Here is a 23,141-nt window from a genome sequence, read left to right as displayed (position 1 = left end):
GTTCCATATGGACTAGGCTGTTACTTGAGTGTGGTCTCCCCACGAGTAGAGACCTGTATTGCTCAGGATGGAATACTGTCTTTTCCGTATTGCTCCCATCTTTGTAGAAGATACAAACACAGAAATAATCATGAATATGTTAGTCCTTAATTTTTTTTTAAGCTCACAAGCTCTTTGGGGTATATTTTCTCAGGTATTTTAGTAGACTGTGAGATAGAGATGGCCATCTCTGAAGGAATATTACCTGACTTTTAAGTTTTTAAAAAAATTATTTTATTATTATTTATTATTTTAATTTTCTCAGAGAGAATAGCACAAAACGATCAGAATAGTTCAGTTTTACACTTTGTTTTTAAATTCTAATCATAGAAATTGAAAAGAGTACTTCAAAGAAGAGAAAACACTGCAAGTAACCATCACACAAATTCACGATGATCAATATTTTGCCCTTTTAGTTTTCTCTGTTCTCCCTACCACTACCTTGTAATCTTTTCTGGAATACACTTGAAAAATCTTGGACATTCTATTACTTCATCCTATAAGTATGTCAATGTGACTGAGTTTGTTTCTGACAACGTAAAACCAGTGGTATAGTCTTCTTGTCTGGTCATGAGAAAGTATTGTTTGTTAAGAAACAGAAATATGTAGTTTTTCAACTAATGATGCCTCTTGAAAGGAAGGACTGGTTGCCATATTTGGTGCTGCATCTGGGGTGTGTGGTCCTCGGCATCCCTGGTGCAGGACCCAAGTGGTGGCTGAGAAGGGGGCTGAAAGGCTAGGATCTGTGGATGCTCCTGCCCAAAGTATACGCCTGAGCATCTTGACCACAAATGTCCTTTAGACTGAAATTTTAGATTAGCCTTCTGATTGAGTCTTTGAGGGAAACAATCAGATGAAGCTTTATAAAAAAGCTCCAAGGTTCTCCTGCAGCCACCACTCTCTCTGGAAATGCTTTAATGGATTCTTTTTAAAGTCAGTTTTGGGAAACTGTGTTTTAGACTAATGCTTATCTTCTAGCTGGAGCAGTTTTTAGTTAGTAGACAGAAGACATACATACTTGATCAAGATCACATGTTGAAATATATCTTTTTTTTCTTTTCTAAAGATAACTGGTGGTCTCAGGTATGCCCGAAATACTTCACGAAACTGGTAAACCTCTATAAAGGTGCAGTCGTTTATCTGCTGAGAGGAAGAAAGACATTCTTAATCCCTGTACTGTTTAACAATTATATTACAGCAGCTCTCAAGCTCTTGGAGAAGTTATACAAGGTAAGCATAGAGAAGACCCAGAGGGGAGAGGGGTGGAGAGAGAGTAGGATGAAATGATCTACCTGCATGTTCAGTGGGAAGCTATTTTCCAGGCATCTGGGTCTTAACTGTCCTTGTTTCGTTCTTCATCAGGTAAATCTTAAAGTGAAACATGTGGAATATGACACATTTTACATTCCTGAGATTTCCAGTCTCGTGGACATTCAGGAAGACTACCTCATGTGGTTCTTGCATCAAGCAGGAATGGTAAGAATTCATGTGAAGCATATCTTAAAGCTTTACTCTTTTCTCAGAGCACAAGGACAAGAAAAAAAAATCGGAGCTCTATAATTTGTCCTTGACTTTGATGTTAATGTCACACCTGTGCTTTATTGACTGGCTTTTGCATTCTTAAAACACTGAAGTACTTTGAGTAATCATAAGTACTCATAAGCAGTCACAAACGGGTAGTCACCCAAATGGCATCATTTTAATTAGTTGCCAACATTAAAAAAAATCAAGGTATCTGAAGTAGTCAAACTCATAGAAACATAAAGTAGAAAAGTGGTTGCCAGGGTCTAGTGAGGAGAAATTGAAGAGTTTTTTTTAATGGGTTTAGACCTTTTTTAAAAAATGAAGTATAGTTGGTTTACAATATTGTGTTAGTTTCAGGTACACAGCAAAGTGATTCATCTTTCTATATCTATAACTCTATGTTCCTTTTCAGATTCTTTTCCCTTATAGAGTATTACAGAATATTGAGTATAATTCCCTGTGCTATTACAGTAGGTCCTTGTTATCTGTTTTGTATATAGTGATGTGTACATGTTAATCTCAGACTCCTAATTTATCCTTCCCCCACCATGCCCGTTTGGTAACCATGAATTTGTTTTCTAAGTCTGTGAGTGTGTTGTAAATATGTCCATTTGTGTCAGTTTTTAGATTCCACATGTAAGTGAAATCACGTGATATTTGTCTTTTTCTGTGTGGCTTACTTAGTATAATAATCTCTAGGACTTTCAGTTTTGCAGGATGAAAAAATTCTGGAGATTCATTGCACAATAATGGAAATGTATTTGAGACTAATCAATCTAACACGGTAAAGATGGTAAACTTTGTGTCTTTTACCACAATTTAAAAAGTCAAGGAACATAAAATGAATTTCTGGCCTTTCTTGAGACCTGGGAAGACCTGGCAGCATGACCTGTCTCCCAGATGGTGCCAGCTGGCTGGAGTTCAATAGGGGCTCTTTAGATATGGCTTATACATGCCAGAGTCCCCACTGCAGTTTGATTTTGACATTGAGGAAAGGATCATTTGCTATTATCTTCATCTAACAGCTAGTCAGCTTGAGTCATCTTATGTCAGCTGCCTGAACCCTACAGGATGCCTGGTTTGGGATTATGTGTGTGAAGATGTCACATATCCCTGACCTAGTTCTCGCTTACATTACAGCTGTGGGTTTGCCTGCCACCGTTGAGTTGGCTGTATAGTTTGTTTGTAGACTGGCTTGGGATATATGCAAGGCTTTTTAGGATCACCCATCTGTGGATTATGTATAAATTTGAGTGATGTCAGAAAACAGAGTGATAATATGGTTATTTAGTGAAGCCATGCAGAGCAGACATGTTTGAGATGAGTCCTTGCCAATTTAACAGTTTCATCACTGACATGTAGGCAATATTTTCCTATACCCTGCAGGGATTTTGGGGGTCAGTTTTTGTCATTGTTTAGTCACTAAGTTGTGTCCAACTCTTTTTTTGACCCCGTGGGCTGTAGCCTACCAGGCTCTTCTGTTCATGGGATTTCCCAGGCAAAAACACTGCAGTGGGTTGCATTTCCTTCTCAGGGGGATCTTCCCCAACCCAGGGATTGAACCCAAGTCTCCTACATTGGCAGGTGGATTCTTAATCACTGAACTACCAGGGAAGTCCTTTGGAGGTCAGTAGTGGTTTTCCAAAAGCAAGTCATTTAAATAGGTTTCTTTAAGGAAGATTTTTTTCTTTGTCAAATACCAGATGATCAATGCTGGAGACTATTGAGTGTTTTAATATGGGTTTTGATTACCTTAAAAAGCCAAAATACTTTTCAGAAAAGTGGATAAATCTTCTAAATGGGTTTACGTAGGCATGGAAGCTAGCAATGAACTCTGTTTTCATCTCCTAATTTAGAAGTTGTAAGCAGACAAACTTCTCTGTTTTATGAATTCATGAATATTCATTGACTCATAAAATGTTAAGAGCTTCAGTAAGTCTTATGAATTATTTAGCCAGCTGCTTTGTTTCTAGGTGAGAAATTGGAGTCTCAGAGAAGCTAAACAGTTTTTCCACCAACTCAGTTAGCTTAAAAGCCAATTGTTCTGACTTCTAATCTACTCTTTCTGTGACTTGGTACTGAATCCTAGTGGACTCTAATTTACTTTGACCCTAAAAAAGAAGTTGTTGGTGTTAAAAATATAGGTTATCATGGCTGTGGTCTCTGAATGGAGTACTTAAGTGAACAACTTCTATAACTTTTTTTATTGTTCCTTTCTCTTAATAGTTGATAAACAAATATAAGCCTTAAATACCAGCTGCTCATCTCCTTCAATAATTAAGGTTCTTACAGAAAGATACAAAATTGGGTAAAATAACGTGACCTTTTGTGATTTTTGTGGAATTTTTTTCTGTTATATAATACTATTAGAAATTAAAGTTTAAATTTCTTGATATCTTGGATTTTAACCTAAAATGCTAAAGCTTTTTCATGTATTTGTTTTTTTTTTTTTTTGAGGTATAATTGACATGTCACATTATTTCAAGTGTATACCCTAATGACTTGATATTTAAACACACTGAAATGATCACTGTAAGTCTAGTTACTGTCTGTTACCACACATAGTTGCAAATCTTTTTCTTAGATAACTTTTAAGAATTACTCTCTTAGCAACTTTAGCAACTGAAATATGCAGTGCTGTTTTACTCTCTGTAGTCACCATGCTGTACATTATATTACTGTGACTTGTTTTATGACTGAAATTCTGTGCCTTTGACCCATTTTGCCCACCCTCCATCCCTTCTTCTCTCTGGCAGTCACCTAACCTGTCTCTTATCTATGAGTTTGTTGTGGTTTTGCTTGTTGAGATTCCAAGCAAATCTTGGAATATATTCACTTCCAAATATCAATGGAATTGTATTGCGCTTGTCTTCGTCTGACTCACTTCAAGGCCCATCCAAGTCATTGGAAATGGCAAGATTCCATTCTTTTTGTCTGAGTGTTACTGTTTGTGCACTCAGTAAAGCCAATTTCTGACACCAGGTTGTGGGAAGGAAAATATAGCATTTATTGCAGAGTGCCAAGCAAGGAGCCCAGGGCAGCTAGTGTTCAAAACACCTGAACTCCCCAGTGGGCTTCAGGAAAGCATTTTAATGGCCACAGGAGGGAAGGGAGTTGCAGGGTGTGCAATCAGCCCGTGCACAAACCTGGTTGATGGGGAGGCAAGAGGGCAGTGTCATTGTCAATCCTCGGACTGCAGTACGTCTGGGGGCTGTGTGCTCATGGTCGTCAGGTAGTAATTTCTTGGCATTTGGTGGGGATTTTAGTATCTGCTGCACAGCTCAGGAAATGTGCTCCAGGTACCGTTATCTAGGTCCTTCAGAAAGGAGCTAAAACAGAGGATGGTGGGAGGGGTCTGTTCTAGAAAAGCCCCATAACGTCAGGCTTGGTTACATGAGTAATATTCCACTGTGTATGCCTTATCTTCTTTCTCCATCCATATATCTATGGACACTTAGGTTGTTTCCATATCTTGGCTAATGTAATAAGGCTGCTCTGAATATGGGGATACATATATCTTTTTGAATTAGTGTTTTTTGTATTATTTGGATAAATATCCAGAAGTAGAACAGCTGGATCATATGGTAATTCTATTTTTAATTTTTTGAGGAACCTTCATACAATTTTCCATAGTGGCTGTACCCGTTTAAATTCCTGCCAGCAATGCATGAGGAGTCTCATTTCTCTATCTCCTTGCCCCAAAATAGTATTTTTTGTTAATAGCAGTTTGGACAGATGTGAGGTGATATCTCAGTATGGTTTTGATGCACTCATCTCACATGCTAGTAAAGTAATGCTCAAAATTCTCCAAGCCAGGCTTCAGCAATCTGTGAACCGTGAACTTCCTGATGTCCAAGCTGGTTTTAGAAAAGGCAGAGGAACTAGAGACCAAATTGCCAGCATCCGCTGGATCATGGCAAAAGCAAGAGAGTTCCAGAAAAACATCTATTTCTGCTTTATTGACTATGCCAAAGCCTTTGACTGTGTGGATCACAATAAACTGTGGGAAATTCTGAAAGAGATGGGAATACCAGACCACCTGACCTGCCTCTTGAGAAATTTGTATGCAGGTCAGGAGGCAACAGTTAGAACTGGACATGGAACAACAGACTGGTTCCAAATAGGAAAAGGAGTTCGTCAAGGCTGTATATTGTCACCCTGTTTATTTAACTTATATGCAGAGTACATCATGCGAAATGCTGGGCTGGAAGAAGCACAAGCTGGAATCAAGATTGCCGGGAGAAATATCAATGATCTCAGATATGCAGATGACACCACCTTTATGGCAGAAAGCGAAGAGAAACTAAAAAGCCTCTTGATGAAGGTGAAAGAGGAGAGTGAAAAAGTTGGCTTAAAACTCAACGTTCAGAAAATGAAGATCATGGCATCCAGTCCCATCACTTCATGGGAAATAGATGGGGAAACAGTGGAAACAGTGTCAGACTTTATTTTTTTGGGCTCCAAAATCACTGCAGATGGTGACTGCAGCCATGAAATTAAAAGATGCTTACTCCTTGGAAGGAAAGTTATGACCAACCTAGATAGCATATTGAAAAGCAGAGACATTACTTGGCCAACAAGTGTCCGTCTAGTCAAGGCTATGGTTTTTCCAGTGGTCATGTATGGATGTGAGAGTTGGACTGTGAAGAAGGCTGAGCGCCGTTAAGAATTGATGCTTTTGAACTGTGGTGTTGGAGAAGACTCTTGAGAGTCCCTTGGACGGCAAGGAGATCCAACCAGTCCATTCTGAAGGAGATCAGCCCTGGGATTTCTTTGGAAGGAATGATGCTAAAGCTGAAACTCCAGTACTTTGGCCACCTCATGCGAAGAGTTGACTCATTGGAAAAGAGTGATGCTGGGAGGGTTTGGGGGCAGGAGGAGAAGGGGACAACAGAGGATGAGATGGCTGGATGGCATCACTGACTCGATGGACATGAGTCTGGGTGAACTCTGGGAGTTGGTGTTGGACAGGGAGGCCCGGCGTGCTGCGATTCATGGGGTTGCGAAGAGTTGGACATGACTGAGCAACTGAACTGAACTGAACTGATGATTAATGAGGTTGAGCATCTTTGCATGTGCCTATTGGCCATCTGTGTGTTGACTTTGGGAAAATGTTAAGGTTCTCTGCTCATTGTCTGTCTTTTTTTTTTTTTTTATTGAGTTGTATGAATTCTTTGTGTATTTTGTTAACACCTTATCAGACATATTGTTTGCTAATACCTCTCCCATTCTGTAGACTGCCTTTTCATATTGTTGATGGTTTCCTTTGCTGTACAGAAGCTTTTTAGTTTGATCTAATTCCCTTATTTATTTTTGCTTTTTTTGTCTTTGATTTTTGAAGTCAGATCCAAAACATCACTGCCAAGACTGATATATCAAGTTGCTTACTACCTATGTTTTCATCTATGAGTTTATGATTTCAGATCTTACATTCTAGACTGTGATCCATTTTCAGCTAATTTTTATATATAGTAAGTAAGTAAGATAGTGATCATTTTGTTCATTTGTACGTGCCTGTCCAGTTTTCTCAACACCATTTATTGAAGAGATTGTCCTTTTCCCATTGTGTGATCTTGCCTCCTTTTGATTGAACATATATTCATAGGCTTATTTATGAGCTTTTAAATGATAGTAATGAACAATAAGTGGATTTTCCCCAGCCTTATTGAGGTATAATTAACAAACAAAATTGTAAATATTTGAAGTGTACAATGTGATGATTTGATGCACATATACATTGTGAAATGATTACAAAGATCAAGTTAATTATCACATCCAATACCTCACAGAGTTAACTTGTTTCCTGTGTGTCTTAAGAATGCTTAAGATGTATTCTCATCAGGTTTCCAGTATATAATGTGTGTAACTGTAGTCACTATGCCGTACTTTAGTTCCTTAGAACTTTCTTGTAACCGAACCGATTGTACCCTTTCACCTACGTTTCCCCATCTCCTCCCTCACCCACCTCTCTCCCCCCATCCTCTAGCAACCACCATTCTTCTATTTCTATGAGATTGGGTGGTTTTTTTTTTAGATACCACGTATACATGACACCATGCAGTATTTATCTTTCTCTGTCTGGCTTATTTCAGTTAGCATAATGTCCTTTAGTTTCACCCATATTTTTGTAAGTGGCAGGATTACCTTCTTTTTTTATGACTGAATAATATTTCACCGTGTGTGTGTACATGTTTATGTGTCTGTGTGTGCATCTCACACTACGTGAGTTTTATGTGTTAACTTTTTTAGCTTGGTGTAGTAGCCAAGGCAGTATAGTTTACAGTTCGTAGCACGTGCTTTACCGTAGTCAAAAAGAACCGGTTTCAGTCTCAGCTCAGGCCTACTACCTATGTGACCTTACACAAGTTCCTTAATTTCTGTAAGCCTAGCATCCTCATTTAGAAATGTGAATTCTAATAGTATTGTGAGAATTAAATGGGAAAAAGCATGGAAAGGCCTTACTTTGCCAAGCACTTAATAAGTCCTGAAGTGTTAGTCGCTCAGTTGTGTCAGCTCTGTGCAACCCCATAGACTGCAGCCTGCCAGGCTCCTCTGTCCATGGGGATTCTCCAGGCAAGAATACTGGAGTGGGTTGCCATGCCGTCCTCCAGGGGATCTTCCCAACGCAGGGATCGATCCTAGGTCTCCTGAATTGCAGGCAGATTCTTTACCAGCTGAGCTACCAGGGAAGCCTGGTCATAAGCCCTGGTAGCTATTTTTCAGTAAGCAGTCTTGGGCGCCTAATGTATATCGCATGCCTGCTAGTCACTGGGAATGGCGACACCTATGGGATATGGTGGCTGCCTCTGTGACATGCTTAGTGTAGTGAAAAAGGAATTACAGAGGGACACACACGTGTGTGCCAAGGACTGTGGCGTACAAAAGAAACATTCTAAACTGACTGACTTGTTTATTTTAAAGAAGAGATGGTAGTGGCATATTTATTTCAATTAATAAACTGCTGTCATCTACACTTGGAAACCAGATAAACAGAGCACAGAATGAGTGATGCCGTGGGCTCCCATGGGGCAGCACAAGTGAGAAAGTCAGTGATACAGAGGAAATGCTTCAAAAATAAAGACTGGAGTCTATGTGACATTGGCTGTATGTGTTGTACGGGGCCGTGTTTTGGTTCCAGGTGCCAGGATTGTGCACCGCTGTATTTGCCTGCACGCCAGTGGTACTGGGGGCCAGGCGTGCCCACTGAGGGTATAGGAGCACCCGGTGGCAAGCAGGCCCTGAGGCAGAGGCCTCCGTGCTCCCTCCCTGGCACGACGGGCGCTCATGCTGTGACTCTTGTCCCCAGTCACAGCCACAGTTAGGAAAGATTGGCTTGGGATGTAAAAAGATATTCCTAGTTCTCCAGCTCTCCAGTTCTGTATCATGTATTTATTCATTGCTCCTGTTTCATATACTTAGGAAAAATGATTTAAGGTGACAGGGACACCCCATTTCAAGCAGGAACACTTGAAATGTAATCCACCAGTGGTACTTTGCTAGTTTTAGGTTTGGGAGACTCACTTTTGGGGAATGAATGGCCCAGGCCAAGTAGCCTCTCAGGAGAGGGTCACATATCTTACCCGTTCATATACATCTTTCCAGGTTAGGGAGAGCAGTCAGGAAGCAGAATCATAATATTGCTGTTTCAGTATTTAGTTCATGTAATCTGGAAACGCTAGTACTAATACCACTTCTAAAATATTCAGCATCTACAAAATAAAAATCAGTGAAATTAAACCGTTAAATTTTAAATACAAAATCTCAGACTTGTAAAAAAATAAAGTTTGTAGACACGTAAACAGACTTTCTTATAGGCCTTCTGCTGCTTTTAACTGAACACCCTTCCCTTGTTCGCTTTCCACAGAGTCAGCACCTCAGTCCTCCCCTGCGGTGGGGGTCTTCTGGACCATCAGTTCTCTTGCCTTGGCTCTGGTTCCCAAGAGTAATTTCTTTCCAGCCATCGTACCCTGCTGAAAGCATGATAACCCTGCCCCTCCAGAAGGGAGATCAGCCTAACCTCCAAAACTGGGCTTTTTCAGGATTTTTGGTGGGGGTTGCAGGGAGAGGATGGCAGGAAAGAATTGGAGAACTAGAGTGGGAGAGAGCTAAGAAATACAGACAGAGCTGCTGATTGATGTCTGAAATAACTACATTGTACCAACAAAAATACTAGTATTTACTACATATAGTTGTCCCTCCATATCCATGGAGGATTGGTTCCAGGAGTCCCCACCCCCGTATCAAAACTCTTCATGCTCAGTTCAGTTCAGTCGCTCAGTCGTGTCTGACTCTCTGCGACCCCATGAATCGCAGCACGCCAGGCCTCCCTGTCCATCACCATCTCCCGGCGAGTCGGTGATGCCATCCAGCCATCTCATCCTCTGTCGTCCGTCCCTCATATAAAATGATATGTTAGTTGTATATAACCTAAGAACATCCTCCCAAGTACTTTAAATCATCTGTCGATTACTTATAATACCTGATACAGTGTGAATGCTATGTAAATAGTTGCCAGTGTGTGACAAATTCAAGTTGTGCTTGCTGGAACCTTCTGGAATTGTCATTTTTCTCCAAGCATTTTCCATCTGAGCTAGGTATACTCTGCAGACATGGAACATGTGGATAAGGAGGGCCCACTGTATACTGGGAGGCTGTAAAGCCAACAACTGTTTTTATGGTCACTGTTAAATCTATTTGAAGTGTTTAAAACTTTATTTTGCATTATAGAACAACACACAAGATAAAGATCTTTCTTTTGTTTTGAGAACAGACAAATAATGCCTAGAATAAAATCCCTTCTGAGAAGGAGGATAGAAAATTTTAAATATTGGCACATGCTTCCCCAGGATATTTGTACCTTTTGTGGGTATCTAGAGTACAAGATAACTTTGTAGAGTGCTGTTTTATGGTGTGTGTTTTAGTTGTTTCAATTCCAGAAGTCAGAGTAATTAGAGAAGCCGGCATGAGAATGAATCAAGTCAGCCTGGGTTCTACATGTAAGACTCGACACCTTGTCTCCCTGGACTGGACTCTCTTCTCTAATTAGTGTTTCTCAGTCTAGAGAAGGAACCTGTTCTAAAGGATAAACAGGGTGATATTTTTAAGAATTTCTTTTCAGTGCTTTCATCGAAATATACACGAATACAAAAGGAAGTATATATATACTTATTATTCATATAGCATTTAAACATTAGAAAACCAAAGCAGATTTACAAATTAAATATAAGCAAAACTCTAAAATAAACACAAATTAGCCTCATGGATTTAATGCAATGAGCAAGAATGCCTTTCTGAAGCGAGACCCCTCTTGCATTGTGATTAGGACTGCAGGCTGCCAGGCCTGGGGCCTTGAGTTCTGTGGCTTGTCCTGTGCACCCAGGGATGATTCAGTTCTCTTTTGTCCTTTCAGCTGCTATCAAACCTTCATTCATGCAGCTAGTCAGGACTGCTGTGGCCTTTTCTTGGGCACAAATGCATCACTTACAAAGGAAGACTGCTTTTTTCCCTTTCCTTGGACAATTCAGTGTACCGTGGCACCAGTGCAATCATTAAAATAAATGCAAATTATATGGTAACACAGAATTATAAGGAGTTCATTCAGAATCTGTTTTTATTTTGTTTAGGATATCATTTTTTTCTTTTTTTTTAGAAAACACACACACAAAAATGCATAGAACACTCTCAGATTTCTGGGAATAAATCCATGGTTTTCTGTTTGTGAAATACTGCTCCAGGTCAGCGTGATCCATACTGTTGATTTTTTGTTTGATTGATTCTGTTGGGTTATGTAGCAAACAGTATTCATTAGCTTAATCTTTCAGGAGAGATTTCCTTTTTTCTCCTGATAAACTAATGTACCTCTTAGATATGTTTGTAACCTACCTATTAGATATGTTTGTGGTTGTTTTTATTTGCAGGCATACTTTGGGGATATTGTGGGTTTGGTTCAAGACCACCACAATAAAGCAAATATTGCAATAAAACAAGTCACAACAATTTTTTTTGTTAACTAGTGCATATAAAAGTTATGTTTATACTGCATTCTATTAAATGTGCAATAGTATTATGTTTAGAAAAACAATGTACAAACCTTAACTAAAAGATACTGTATTGCTAAACAAGAGTGCTGGCCATCATCTGGGCCTTCAGCAAGTTGTAATCTTTTTGCAGTAGTAGTGTCAAAGGTCACTGATCAGGTCACCATAACAAATGATACAAGAAAGTATGAAATATTGCAAGGATTACAAAAATGTGACACAGAGACGTAAGGGGAAAATGGTGCTGATAGTGGTATAAGACTAAGCGTTGCTACAGAACTTTAGTTTATTTAAAAAAAAAAAAAAGATTATCTATGGAATGCAATAAAGTGAAGAGCAATAAAATGTAGCGTGCTTATCTGTTATTCCCTTCTTTAAAAGTTTATTCAGATTTCATTTACATATTGATGGAATATCTTCTGCAGGCCAAGCCAGGGATGACTTTCTTTTTTTTTTTTTTTTTTTTACCTTTGTTGGCAAAGTAATCTCTGCTTTTTATTTATTTATTTTATTTATTATTTTTTTTTAAATTTTATTTTATTTTTAAACTTTACATAATTGTATTAGTTTTGCCAAGTATCAAAATGAATCTGCCACAGGTATACATGTATTCCCCATCCTGAACCCTCCTCTCTCCTCCCTCCCCATACCATCCCTCTGGGTCGTGGACAGGGATGACTTTCTAAATACCTAGTTATGGACAACTTTCTAAATATTTGATTTCTCCCAAGAGCAACTGTGTGTACGTGTATGTTTGTAAGAGGTAGACTTAACATGCTGACAAATGATTTAAAATTGCATTATCCACTTTACCTAACAAGATTAACCTCTGAAGTCATGGTTGTAAAGCTCCTGTTTTGGTATTAGATTTCTTATAAACGAAAATTCTATGAATGCTGTAAATTATGGAGTTAGTGAAATACTGTTTTTGTAAAGGTCCTTTAAATTTTTCTGAAGTTGTTTTCAGTGTTTTTCTCAGTCTATATTTATCAAAACAACTGGTCTATTCCATCATAACTCCAGTCAGCTGTTTAAATGGTGTTAGTTCCATGGCCAAATAGTCAGATAGGTTATCTATTTTGTTATTTGTTTTGTTATTTGTAGGGGATAAAAAGTTCAAGTTTTGTAATCCAACTAAGAGACTTTATTTTTCTTTACACAGAAGGCTCGACCATCTATAATGCAGGTAAATGATACTTTAAAATTTATTAATGTATTTTTCCAGCAGTATTCTCTGTGGAATACTGTAATATTGCCAATAATGTGTTTCTTTCTAGGATGCTGTAACGCTTTGTTCCTACCCTTTTATTTTTGATGCCCAAGCCAAGACCAAAATGTTACAAACTGATGCTGAACTGCAGATGCAGGTAACATATTTTAAAAATTATTTTTTCCTATTATGGGTTTCTTTCATCTTACACATTCAGTTGTAATTTTTTCCTAACAGAAGAAGGTTCATTTGGGTAAAGTTGTAGTATAACTTTTAGAACCTATAGAAAACTTTTCAGCAATTCTCTATTGAATAAAGCAAATACAAGTGAAGGGACATTTACGTAAACTTAGAGTTGACAGGTGTCTTCATAAAGTATCATAGAGTAAATATTTGCCTTTGTGGGCCATATGGTCTCAAGTATAAAACTCTGTTGTAGCGCAAAATTTTAATTTTACAAGATTTTCACATGTGTGAAATATTCTTTTTTTTAATTTTTGTTTAACCATTTAAAAATGTTAAAACTATTAGTAGCTCAAGAGCTGTATAAAAACAGGCAGCAGGCTGGATTCAGTCAATGGGCCGTTGTTTGCTGACCCTTGATACATTATTAAATGGACCTTGGCAGTTCTTTATTGAGCCAAAACTTAAATTAGATTTGTGCAATTTAAATTTGTTTTGATTGTACAATATAATTGGTTTTGGCAAGCCTGCAAAGATGTTTGTGAACTAGCAATCCAAACCTATCAATTCCTACTGCTGGTGGATATGTAACTGCATTCATCTCTCTCCCCCTCTCCCCATCTTTTTGACTCTGTCTCTAGCTCTTATTTATATCTATCTCTATAGATCTGTTTTCACAGTGATATAGCCATCATATTGACAATTTAAAGCTTTTCCAGAGAAAATGGACATTTTTCAAAGAACTAAAGCTGTTTAGCAAGTGGTTATTTGGTTTCTTTTCCTGCTAATTCGAAAGTCACCATTTTTACCCAGTTACATCATCACTTTCTTCTACTAAGATATTATTTCAGTCTTAATCCGCTTAGTCCAAATCATTTTCCTGGAATGAGTTATGGATCATATGGTTCACAAAGTGTTTCAGTTAATCTCTTTGGGTTCATCTTAGATAGATTTGTGTGTTTTGTAAACATGACTGAGAAAATCTACTGGAAGAGTTAGAAGGAAAATAAAGAACAAGGTGGAGATGCAGCATGTCTGCCCTGCCCTGTACCCAACCATGGTCCAGAGGCACGGCTGCCAGCCATCTCCCCTCACAGATGCGCTCTTGGGTGATAACTGTGTTCTTGGGTGTGCTGTTCCAGGTGGCAGTCAATGGGGCCAATCTGCAGAACGTCTTCATGCTGCTCACCTTGGAGCCTCTGCTGGCCAGAAGCCCCTTCCTGGTCCTTCATGTTCGCAGGAGCAACCTTGTTGGAGATGCCCTAAGAGAGCTGAGCATTCATTCTGATATTGATTTGAAAAAGCCTCTCAAAGTGAGCCCTTCAGTATATTTATCTAAACAACATTTCTGGGTTTCTTTAAACAGTGTCAGATGAAGCAGCAAAATTAAAATCTTGAAGTACAGCCATTCATTATTTCTTTCATTCATTTTACAAGAATTTACTCACCTCCTTCTGTCCAGTCACCAAACAGACCATCTCAACATGACATCAGATAAAAATGCCAGTGGATTATTTGAGGGACTACAATGGCACCCCACTCCAGTACTCTTGCCTGGACGTTAAGAAAAATCCCATGGCCGGAGGAGCCTGGTGGGCTGCAGTCCATGGGGTTGCTGAGAGTTGGACACGACTGAGCGACTTCTCTTTCACTTTTCACTTTCATGCATTGGAGAAGGAAATGGCAACCCACTCCAGTGTTCTTGCCTGGAGAATCCCAGGGACGGGGGAGCCTGATGGGCTGCTTTCTGGGGTCGCACAGAGTGTAACACAACTGAAGCGACTTAGCAGCAGCAGCATAGGGCCTTCTTTGTCTGCTGTTTTTCGTGTACCTGTTCCCACTCGACCAAAACCACGCAAACAGTAGCACTGCTAAAGCTTCAATTAGGTAAAACTACCAAGCCAGCATCTAGGAAGTCTTTGGATGTCAAAAATTTAAGAGAAAGAAGGTAAAAAAAACAGAAAAGTAGTGAAATTTTCTGGGCAGCTGGTCGTCTGTCCTGATAGGCCCTTTTTAGTACTCTGAAATGATTAAGAAATTGTCTTTCCTCATAAACTATGCATGCTTTGTGTTACCACTTAATGTATTCTTGGGGCTTAACACAATGCTTGGAACACAGTAGCTGGTCAGTAAATATTTAGTGAATTATTGAAGTTTTAGATCATTTATTTACCTTTCCCTTCAGAAGACTTTCCTGTTTCCAATCCTGTTGTAAACTCCTGAAATGTAATAGATAAGAAACTGATAGTATCCATGACACTGTCATCCTTTTCAGAATTTCAGTGGGTAGCATCAGTCCCATCAGTCTGCCTGGGAGTTCTCCCTAGAACTTCAGGGATAGATGTTTGATAATGCAAACAGAAGGTGCTCTCTTTGCCGCCTGTTTTCAATCACTAATTCAGATGAGACTCTCTGCTTGGTAGCATGTCTGAATTAAGTCTTCTACTGGCATCCATATAATCGGAGTCCTTTACTCTCCTCCTGCTCTAGGCAACCTTGAGCACAGTATTCAGGATAATCTTTCTTTCTTTCTTTTTTTAGCTGCACTATGTGGCATGTGGGATCTTAGTTCCCTGATCAGGGATCAAACCTGTGCCCCCTGCAGTGGAAGTGCAGAGTCCTAACCACTGGACTGCCAGGGAATTTCCCAGGATAAGCTTTTTTAAGTGCTTTTTATTTTTAGCTCTGTGCCTGAGCCCTTCCAGTAAAGTGGGGATGATAATAGTAATTTCTGTGTGTAAGACTATTCTGAGGATTAGGTTAATAGAATTTAAGTGGCTGGCATATAGAAAACTCTTAATAAATCTCGTCCTTTGGTTTGCTGTAGTTGTTACGGTGGTTGGGTCCAGCGTGCTCCATATAGATCTGTAATGGGTCTCTTCCTAGCCCCTCACAGATGTGTCTGCTTGAACTACTCTCTTCCCTTTCATATTCATCAGTTAGTTTAAGACCCCTACTGAGAGAGATTTCTGTCTCTACTCAGGTTAGTCATTGCTTTTCTCTGTGTGCCAGAACATTTACCTCTCAGTGTATCTGACTCTTTGAAAATGTATTCTTGAATTGTTTTTTTTTTTTTTTTTAATGTTTGCCTCTCTGCTCCAAATTGATGGTAAATTTTCTGTGGGCATCTGGTAAACTTCTAACTTTGTCTATATCCCTTGAAGTGCCCAGTAAAATTTTATGTGATTGTTAGGTGTCTTGGTAATAATCAACAGATACACCTTGCAGTTTCATTGCAGCAGTGTATTCTGTTATATCTTCCTTTCTTTGTCCTGACTTTGGAAATAATTTGCAAAAAAAACCCCAAACCCATAAAATGACAATGATTTCCCTGAAGTCCTAATTCTCCTTTCATTATTTTAAGGTCATTTTTGATGGTGAAGAAGCAGTGGATGCAGGTGGCGTCACAAAGGAGTTCTTTCTTTTACTGTTAAAAGAGTTGTTGAATCCCATCTATGGAATGTTTACCTACTACCAGGATTCAAATCTCTTATGGTTTTCAGATACGGTAAGTTAGTAATGTCATCATTCAACAGATAGATTGAACTAAACTTCCTTTTTGTTGTCAGACCAGTCCCTAGCCTTCTGACATTTGCAAAGGGGAGCTCTAACAAAGATAATCATTTAATGTTTAGAAAGAGTATAACAGTCTTCATGTTTCACCTGTTGCCAAGACCTCATAGTTGTGTTTTGTTGCCCATCAGTCCCATTTCCATTTCTAGTAGGTAAGCTCCAAGCTTTGTAAATCCTCGAAGGGTAAAAAGAGTATGATAAAGAAATTGGTTTTATGACATATAAAAAGTAATTGTCAAATATATCTTATTTTAATAACAACGATAGTATGTGTATGGATACTCCCACAGATGTACACAGTTTATTTTTGAAAATGCAGTAGGAGGGCTAAGTTTTAAAAGGCATTCTCATTTCAAACAGACTATAGTTTCTTTCTTTTTCTACCAGACTTCTCTCCCTATATCTGCATTGTTCTGAAAAGTGGCCATTAGCCTCTTGTGGCTATTTAAATTTCAATTTTATTTAGTTAAAATTAAATAATACTTGCACTTCCCTGGTGTCTCAGATGGTAAAGAATCCACCTGCAGGGCAGGAGACCTTGATTCGATTCCTGGGTTGGGAAGATCCCCAGGAGAAGGGAATGGCAGCCCACTCTAGTATTCTTGCCTGGAGCATTTCACATTCCCTCAGTTGTACTAACCACCATTCAGGTGCTCAGTAGACAAACATAGTGGCTGACATCTGGGACAGAACAGAACAGAATGTTTCCATCACTGCAGGCAGTTCTGTTGGGCACCAGTGCTCTAAATGAAGATAAGCTGTTCTCTGCATCATAGGTGAGCTGCAAATGCTTAACTTTGTCTACATTGCATCTTTGGGGGACAATTGAACTTTTTTTTTTTTAATATTTTATTCTAAATATTGCAGTTCTCATCCACCTCCGATAAAAATCACTATTGTAAAACAGATCATTACTCTGTATTTGTGCTCATGTTTATGTGAAACAATGGGCATATATTAATTTTGTAACAGTATTCCAGTAATTTCTAGGGACATCTTTTTTTTTTTTTTTTTTTTAACCTCTTATATCATTCACAAACATACACAGTTAAACTTTTGTTAGGGATATTTCTCTGTTTCAGAAGGTAACAATATTATAGATCTTTATTCTTTCATTCTGAAAATATTTTAAGGTAAATCACAGATGGATTTGAGGGTGCAAGCACTGCTTTTGTTTTTAACACATTTGTGCATGTGCTTAAAGTGTTTCGTAGAGCACAACTGGTTTCACTTGATTGGCATAACCTGCGGACTCGCCATTTACAACTCCACTGTGGTGGACCTGCACTTCCCGCTGGCTCTCTATAAGAAGCTACTGAACGTGAAGCCTGGCCTGGAAGACTTGAAGGAGTTGTCACCCACGGAAGGAAGGTACAGAGCTGAAAGATGGGAGCCTGGCGTGGAGAACTGCTCTTGGCACTGAGATTAAAGGTTGAAAATACCACGTGTATAAGTTAGAGTTTCTCATTCGATTGTGCTGTGTATGCTTTGTCTTAAGACGGAGGTCCATAGCGGCTGGCTTGAAACAATGCCTGGGTCACTCTAGGGACAGCAGGAGAAAAAGCACAAGGGAAGTCATAGCTTCCCAGGAATCCAAACAATCTCTGCTTTTCTTATCCTGAACAGAATATAAGGACTTTGAGATTTGTCATGGTCCATAAATAGCAGGGGAGAAAGTATTGAAAAGAGAGCCTGTATTTTAAGTTACAGATTTCCCCATCCTTTAGTATTTCTCTTTTCTGTGTCTCCTTGACTTTCACACTATGACCACATATGCTGTACTTCTGGTCACCAAATGTGTGTGGGGTTCTCTCCCACATGTCCAGGTAATTCTGCATGATGCCAGCTGGGTGTCCTGCAACTTATCTCAGTTCTGACACTGTCTACCTGGAGATGGAGTTGGATCCCACAGGTTAAGGGTTTCTAGTGCCCTTATCCCAGAGGAATTTACAAGGATTTGGGGAGCTCTGTGCTAAGGAACTGGGGGCAGAGACCAGTATATGTATTTTTTCTGTTATCTCATGGAGCCTTTTTTAGAAAGTAGTTTAATTGGGATATAATTTGCATTCTGCACAATTCACCCAGTTAGAGTATATAATTCAGTGACTTTTCAGCCACAGAGTTTTGCAGCCTTTACTCCATTAATTTTAGGATGTTTTCATCACCTGAAAAAGAAACCTGGTATTCTTTAGTTGACATTTCCCAACTTCTTCATCCCCCAAGCCCTGTAATCTACTTTCTGTCTCTGTAGACATGCCTCTTCTGAATATTTCACATAAATGGAATCATACAATATGTGGTTTTTGGTGTCTGGCTTCTTTCACACAGCATGTTTTCAAGGTTCATCTGAGTTGTAACTTGTATCAGTGTTTCATTTCTTTTTATTTTCAAATTTTATTTCGTTGTATGGACATAGCAGATTTTGTCTATCCATTCATCAGCTGATGGACATTTGGCTTGTTTCTACATTTTGACTGTTAGCAATAGTGCTGTTGTGGATATTTTTACACACTTTTTATGTCGATATAAGTTTTCGTTTCTCTTGGTTATGTACCTAGGTGTAGAATTGCTAGGTCAAATGCTAACTCTATGTTTAGCCTTTTGAGGAACCTCCATACTATTTTCCAGGACAGTAGAGACATGTTTTTAGTCATTTTCTTTCTGTCTCTAAAAACTCCTTTTATTTGGAGTTTCTGTGTATTGATTTTAGGTAGCATAAGGTGAAACTTAATTTATAAAAAAATACCATATCCTTGGCTTTGTGGAAACACTATAGTTCTTTTGACTTCAGCAGGAGGTAACATCCCTTTTTTTATATAGAGAAAGAATACTGATTTTAAGATGGAGATAGAGAAAGGGTAGTCTCTAAGGTGCTCTCTGGAAATGAGATGGTCACACCACCAGTATAGGACATCAGTACAGAGAAATCACAAAGGATGTGGGACAGGGGAGCGAGGCACAGAGAGAGGCAAAGAAAATTTAGAAGGAACATTAAAAAATGGCAGAGGAGACCAGGCAGCGTTACTTTTTTGGTAACTGAGAGTAACAGAAATGTGTGCTGTTTTTTTTGCCAACCTGGCTTAGAATGATATATTTCAAGTAATGATTTTGGCTGGTTAAGTGAAAAAAGATTTCAATTCTGCATGAAGAATTTTCTTTCTGGGCAGCTTGTTATGGAACTGCCGGATTCTGAGCTCATTGAAGAAGTGTGAATGAAGTCTAGTTATGAGAATGTATTCTCGTGACAGCTGCCATACGACCATTGCTGGCATAAGCAGGTTTCAGTGTTCTTTAATGTGGCAGGTAATAGAGTTCTTTGCACACAGAGCCCCTTGCATTAACAAGTAAGACTAGATTCCTAAGTGGACACAGTGACTTTGAAGCTTGTTTTTTATGATGGGAGGATTATCCTTCTAATGCAAACAGATAAAGCCAATCTGTGGGACCACTGCAGGATCATCGCCTCACTTATCTACTTCCAAAGTATACTAGGGTTGACATAAGTGTGTCAGATATAAAGCTGCCTGATTTTCTTCTTAAACTCAGTGAGGCTTGTCAGTAGGAACAGAGAACAATTAATGAGCATCTTACAAGTCAGCTGCTTGTAAGACATTTTTTTCAAAATATGTTTAATGTGTAGCTTTATGTTCATTCAAGAATCTTCTTTTGTAGCATTTCCTTGCAAATAATCTGGACATGTGACTGGGATAGAAACACCATTGCCATGTGTGATTTACCTCTTTTCTTTTCTCTGTCACACTGTGATTAGGAGTCTTCAAGAACTGTTAGATTACCCTGGGGAAGATATTGAGGAGACTTTCTGTCTCAACTTCACGGTAAGGATTTTCTTTACTTACAACCGTAGCTGTCTCTTTTATCATGCTTACAAGTTATAATTAGCATAATTTTTCTCCACATCAAAGAACAAATTCAGAGACTTCTCTGAACCAAACTATTTTAGTCATAGTATCTTTTTTCATCAATGTGTAGTTGTTGTAGAATATTAGTTACAAGTGTACAGTACAGTGATTCACAATTTTTAAAGGTTAAACTCCATTTATAGTTATTATAAAATATTTGCTATATTTCCTGTGTTGTACAGTATATCTTTATAGCTTATTTCTTACATAATAGTTTGTGTCTTAGTCCCCTACCCCTATATTGTCCCTTCCCTCTTCCCTTTCCCCAGAGGTAACCACTAGTTTATTCTCTAAATCTGTGAGTCTGCTTCTTTTTTGTTATATTCACTAGTTTGTTGTATCTTTTAGATTCTACCTATAAGTGACATCATACAGTACTTGTCTTTCTTGGTCTGACTTATTTCACTTAGCATAATACCCTTCAAGTCCATCCATGTTGCTGCAAATGGCACAGCTTCCTTCTTTTTTATGACTGAGTAGTATTCCATTGTGTACATAAGCCATTCATCTTTATCCATTCATCTGTTGACGGACACTTAGATTGTGTCCATACCTTGGCTATTGTAAATAGTGTTGCTTTGAACATTGCGGTGCATGTATCTTTTTGAATTAGTATTTTTGTTCTTTTTAGATATATACTCAGAAATGGAATTGGTGGATAGTATGATAGTCAAAGTATCCTGAATATTTCTGGAGTTCAGTAAATGTGTTGAACAAATGAATGAATGAATGGTTAATCTATACACTTAAGAAAATTACTGAAGCATTATTCCTCTTCACTCCTATGTTGTTGTTTGCTGCTGTTGTTTAGTCACTAAGTTGTGTCCAACTCTTTGCGACCTCATGGACTGTAGCCCTCCAGGCTCCTCTGTCCATGGGATTTCCCAGGCAAGAATGCTGGAGTGGGTTGCCATTTCCTTCTCCAGGAGATCTTCCCGACCCAGGGATTGAACCCATGTCTCCTGCATTGGCAGGTGGATTCTTAACCACCGAGCCATCAGGGAAGCCCCTTTACTCCTATACATATAATTTATTTTCTAGAGTTCATATTTTCTCTCTGATTGCATTTATTGGCAACTCCCTATCTTAAAACAAAACTATCCTATAAAGTGCCAATGTTCTCTGATTCTTTCTCCTCCCAAGAATCTTCTGTGGTAATGTAAGTAGTAATTAAGCTACATTTGTTCCTAAGGCTTCTCAGTCATTTGGGATCTAGAAAGATAAGTAGTCAACAAAATGGAAACGTTTCTTTATTCCCCCTTAAATATAGATTTGTCGAGAAAGCTATGGTGTGATTGAACAGAAGAAGCTGATACCAGGAGGAGACAAAGTGACCGTGTGCAAGGAGAACAGGTTAGTCTTGACCCTTGACTCTGCACATGTAACTCCATTTCTCGACACTTTTACTTTGAAGACCAAGACTAAAGTCAACTTTTCATCCCTTATTCGGAGGGAATAAGAGTGCTAGGGCAAGTTTACAGATTTAATAGTGGAGGAAGCAGTGGACCTCGGATTGGAAGGTAATTGTGTTTGTTCTGCATCTCTGTCCTACTGGCTTTGACCCTGGTCAACCACATAAACTACCTGATCTCAGTTTCCTGTCCTGTCAATAGGGGGTTAAAATAACCGTTGTGTCTCCCTCATGGGAGACTAAGTGAGATAATTTATAGGAGAATATTTTGACATTTTGGAATGAAGGAACTCCCAGCATCTATAGAAGGTTTCCAGTATCCATCAGAGTGACTGGCAAAAAAATGCTCCAAAAACTAGGTGTTGAATAACCGAAAGTTATAAAAATGCTTACTATTATTGGTGGCGGTTTTATTGATGAAGAATTTGTAATGTAGATTTTAAATTAAATTCTTTGTGCCTCATGAAAATTAATTCAAGTACATCTGATTTTTTTAGTATGATTTTCTGTGTTATCTCTTTGAAGGAGAAAAAAATTCAGTTTTGTTTGTTTTTGAATTAGAGTGAGGTTGTTGGCCATCTGCATGTTAATTAATTCAGTTTGCAAACACTGAGTGCCTTCTGTGGGCCAAATCTGTTGCTGGATTCAGGAAATAAGTAACTTTTATCCTCAGTACTAACTGGGAAGGGACAGCGTAATGAATAATTGCAGTAGATGATGGTGCGTGTGGTAGGTAAGTGATAGAACAAGCGCCATGGAACCAGAGGGAGAAGCCACAACACTTTCACTGACCATCAAAGAGTGTGAGTGGGAAAAACATTTCAGGCTTAGGGAATAATGTGAGTCAGACTCTCAAATTTAACACATGATAGAGAATGGTGAGTACTTGTTGGGTAGGGGCTAGTGTGTGGATTAAAGGGGGGTGCAATAGTATTGGGGTGAAACTTGTCAGATCTTAAGTGGTTTTGAAGTGGGACATGGTTGATCTGTTTTAGAATGATAGCTGGTGGCCATATGGAAACGGACCATGTGTGGGGAGACCCCTAGGAGACTACTGAGGTAACTCAGGTGTTAGGTGCTGAGGGCCAAAATGAAGGCAGCAGGGATGCAGAGTCAGCTCTGTGTTGATTATGTAATGAACAGGAGCTAGTGCCTGATTATATATGGATCCTACTAGAGAGGCATGTATTGAGAAGCATGTCTTGAGGGTTCCAATTTGGACAACAGGAAACACAATCTATAGA

General features: G+C 38.8%; 1 protein-coding gene and 1 non-coding gene across 9 annotated transcripts in view; one reads left to right on the top strand and one right to left on the bottom strand.

The window, feature by feature from the left end:
- The window catches only part of HERC3 (HECT and RLD domain containing E3 ubiquitin protein ligase 3), a 144,006-nt gene that overhangs the window by 80,106 nt on the left and 40,759 nt on the right, over positions 1–23,141 (top strand). For all 8 annotated transcript variants that reach the window (XM_025290415.3, XM_025290417.3, XM_025290414.3 and 5 more), the window contains 9 exons: positions 1,106–1,269; positions 1,402–1,515; positions 12,763–12,786; positions 12,878–12,967; positions 14,136–14,306; positions 16,358–16,501; positions 17,771–17,937; positions 20,336–20,402; positions 21,757–21,839. In XM_025290415.3, the coding sequence (XP_025146200.1) occupies positions 1,106–1,269; positions 1,402–1,515; positions 12,763–12,786; positions 12,878–12,967; positions 14,136–14,306; positions 16,358–16,501; positions 17,771–17,937; positions 20,336–20,402; positions 21,757–21,839 (1,024 nt within the window). The remainder of the gene's footprint in view (positions 1–1,105; positions 1,270–1,401; positions 1,516–12,762; positions 12,787–12,877; positions 12,968–14,135; positions 14,307–16,357; positions 16,502–17,770; positions 17,938–20,335; positions 20,403–21,756; positions 21,840–23,141) is intronic.
- Positions 15,563–15,635, bottom strand: TRNAG-UCC. The gene has a single exon. It is a non-coding gene; the product is annotated as a tRNA-Gly (tRNA).

This window comes from Bubalus bubalis, chromosome 7, assembly GCF_019923935.1.
Source record: "Bubalus bubalis isolate 160015118507 breed Murrah chromosome 7, NDDB_SH_1, whole genome shotgun sequence".
NCBI lineage: Eukaryota > Metazoa > Chordata > Mammalia > Artiodactyla > Bovidae > Bubalus > Bubalus bubalis.
The sequence above is the reverse complement of the archived record's forward strand: the minus strand, read 5'-3'. Positions and strand labels throughout refer to the sequence as shown.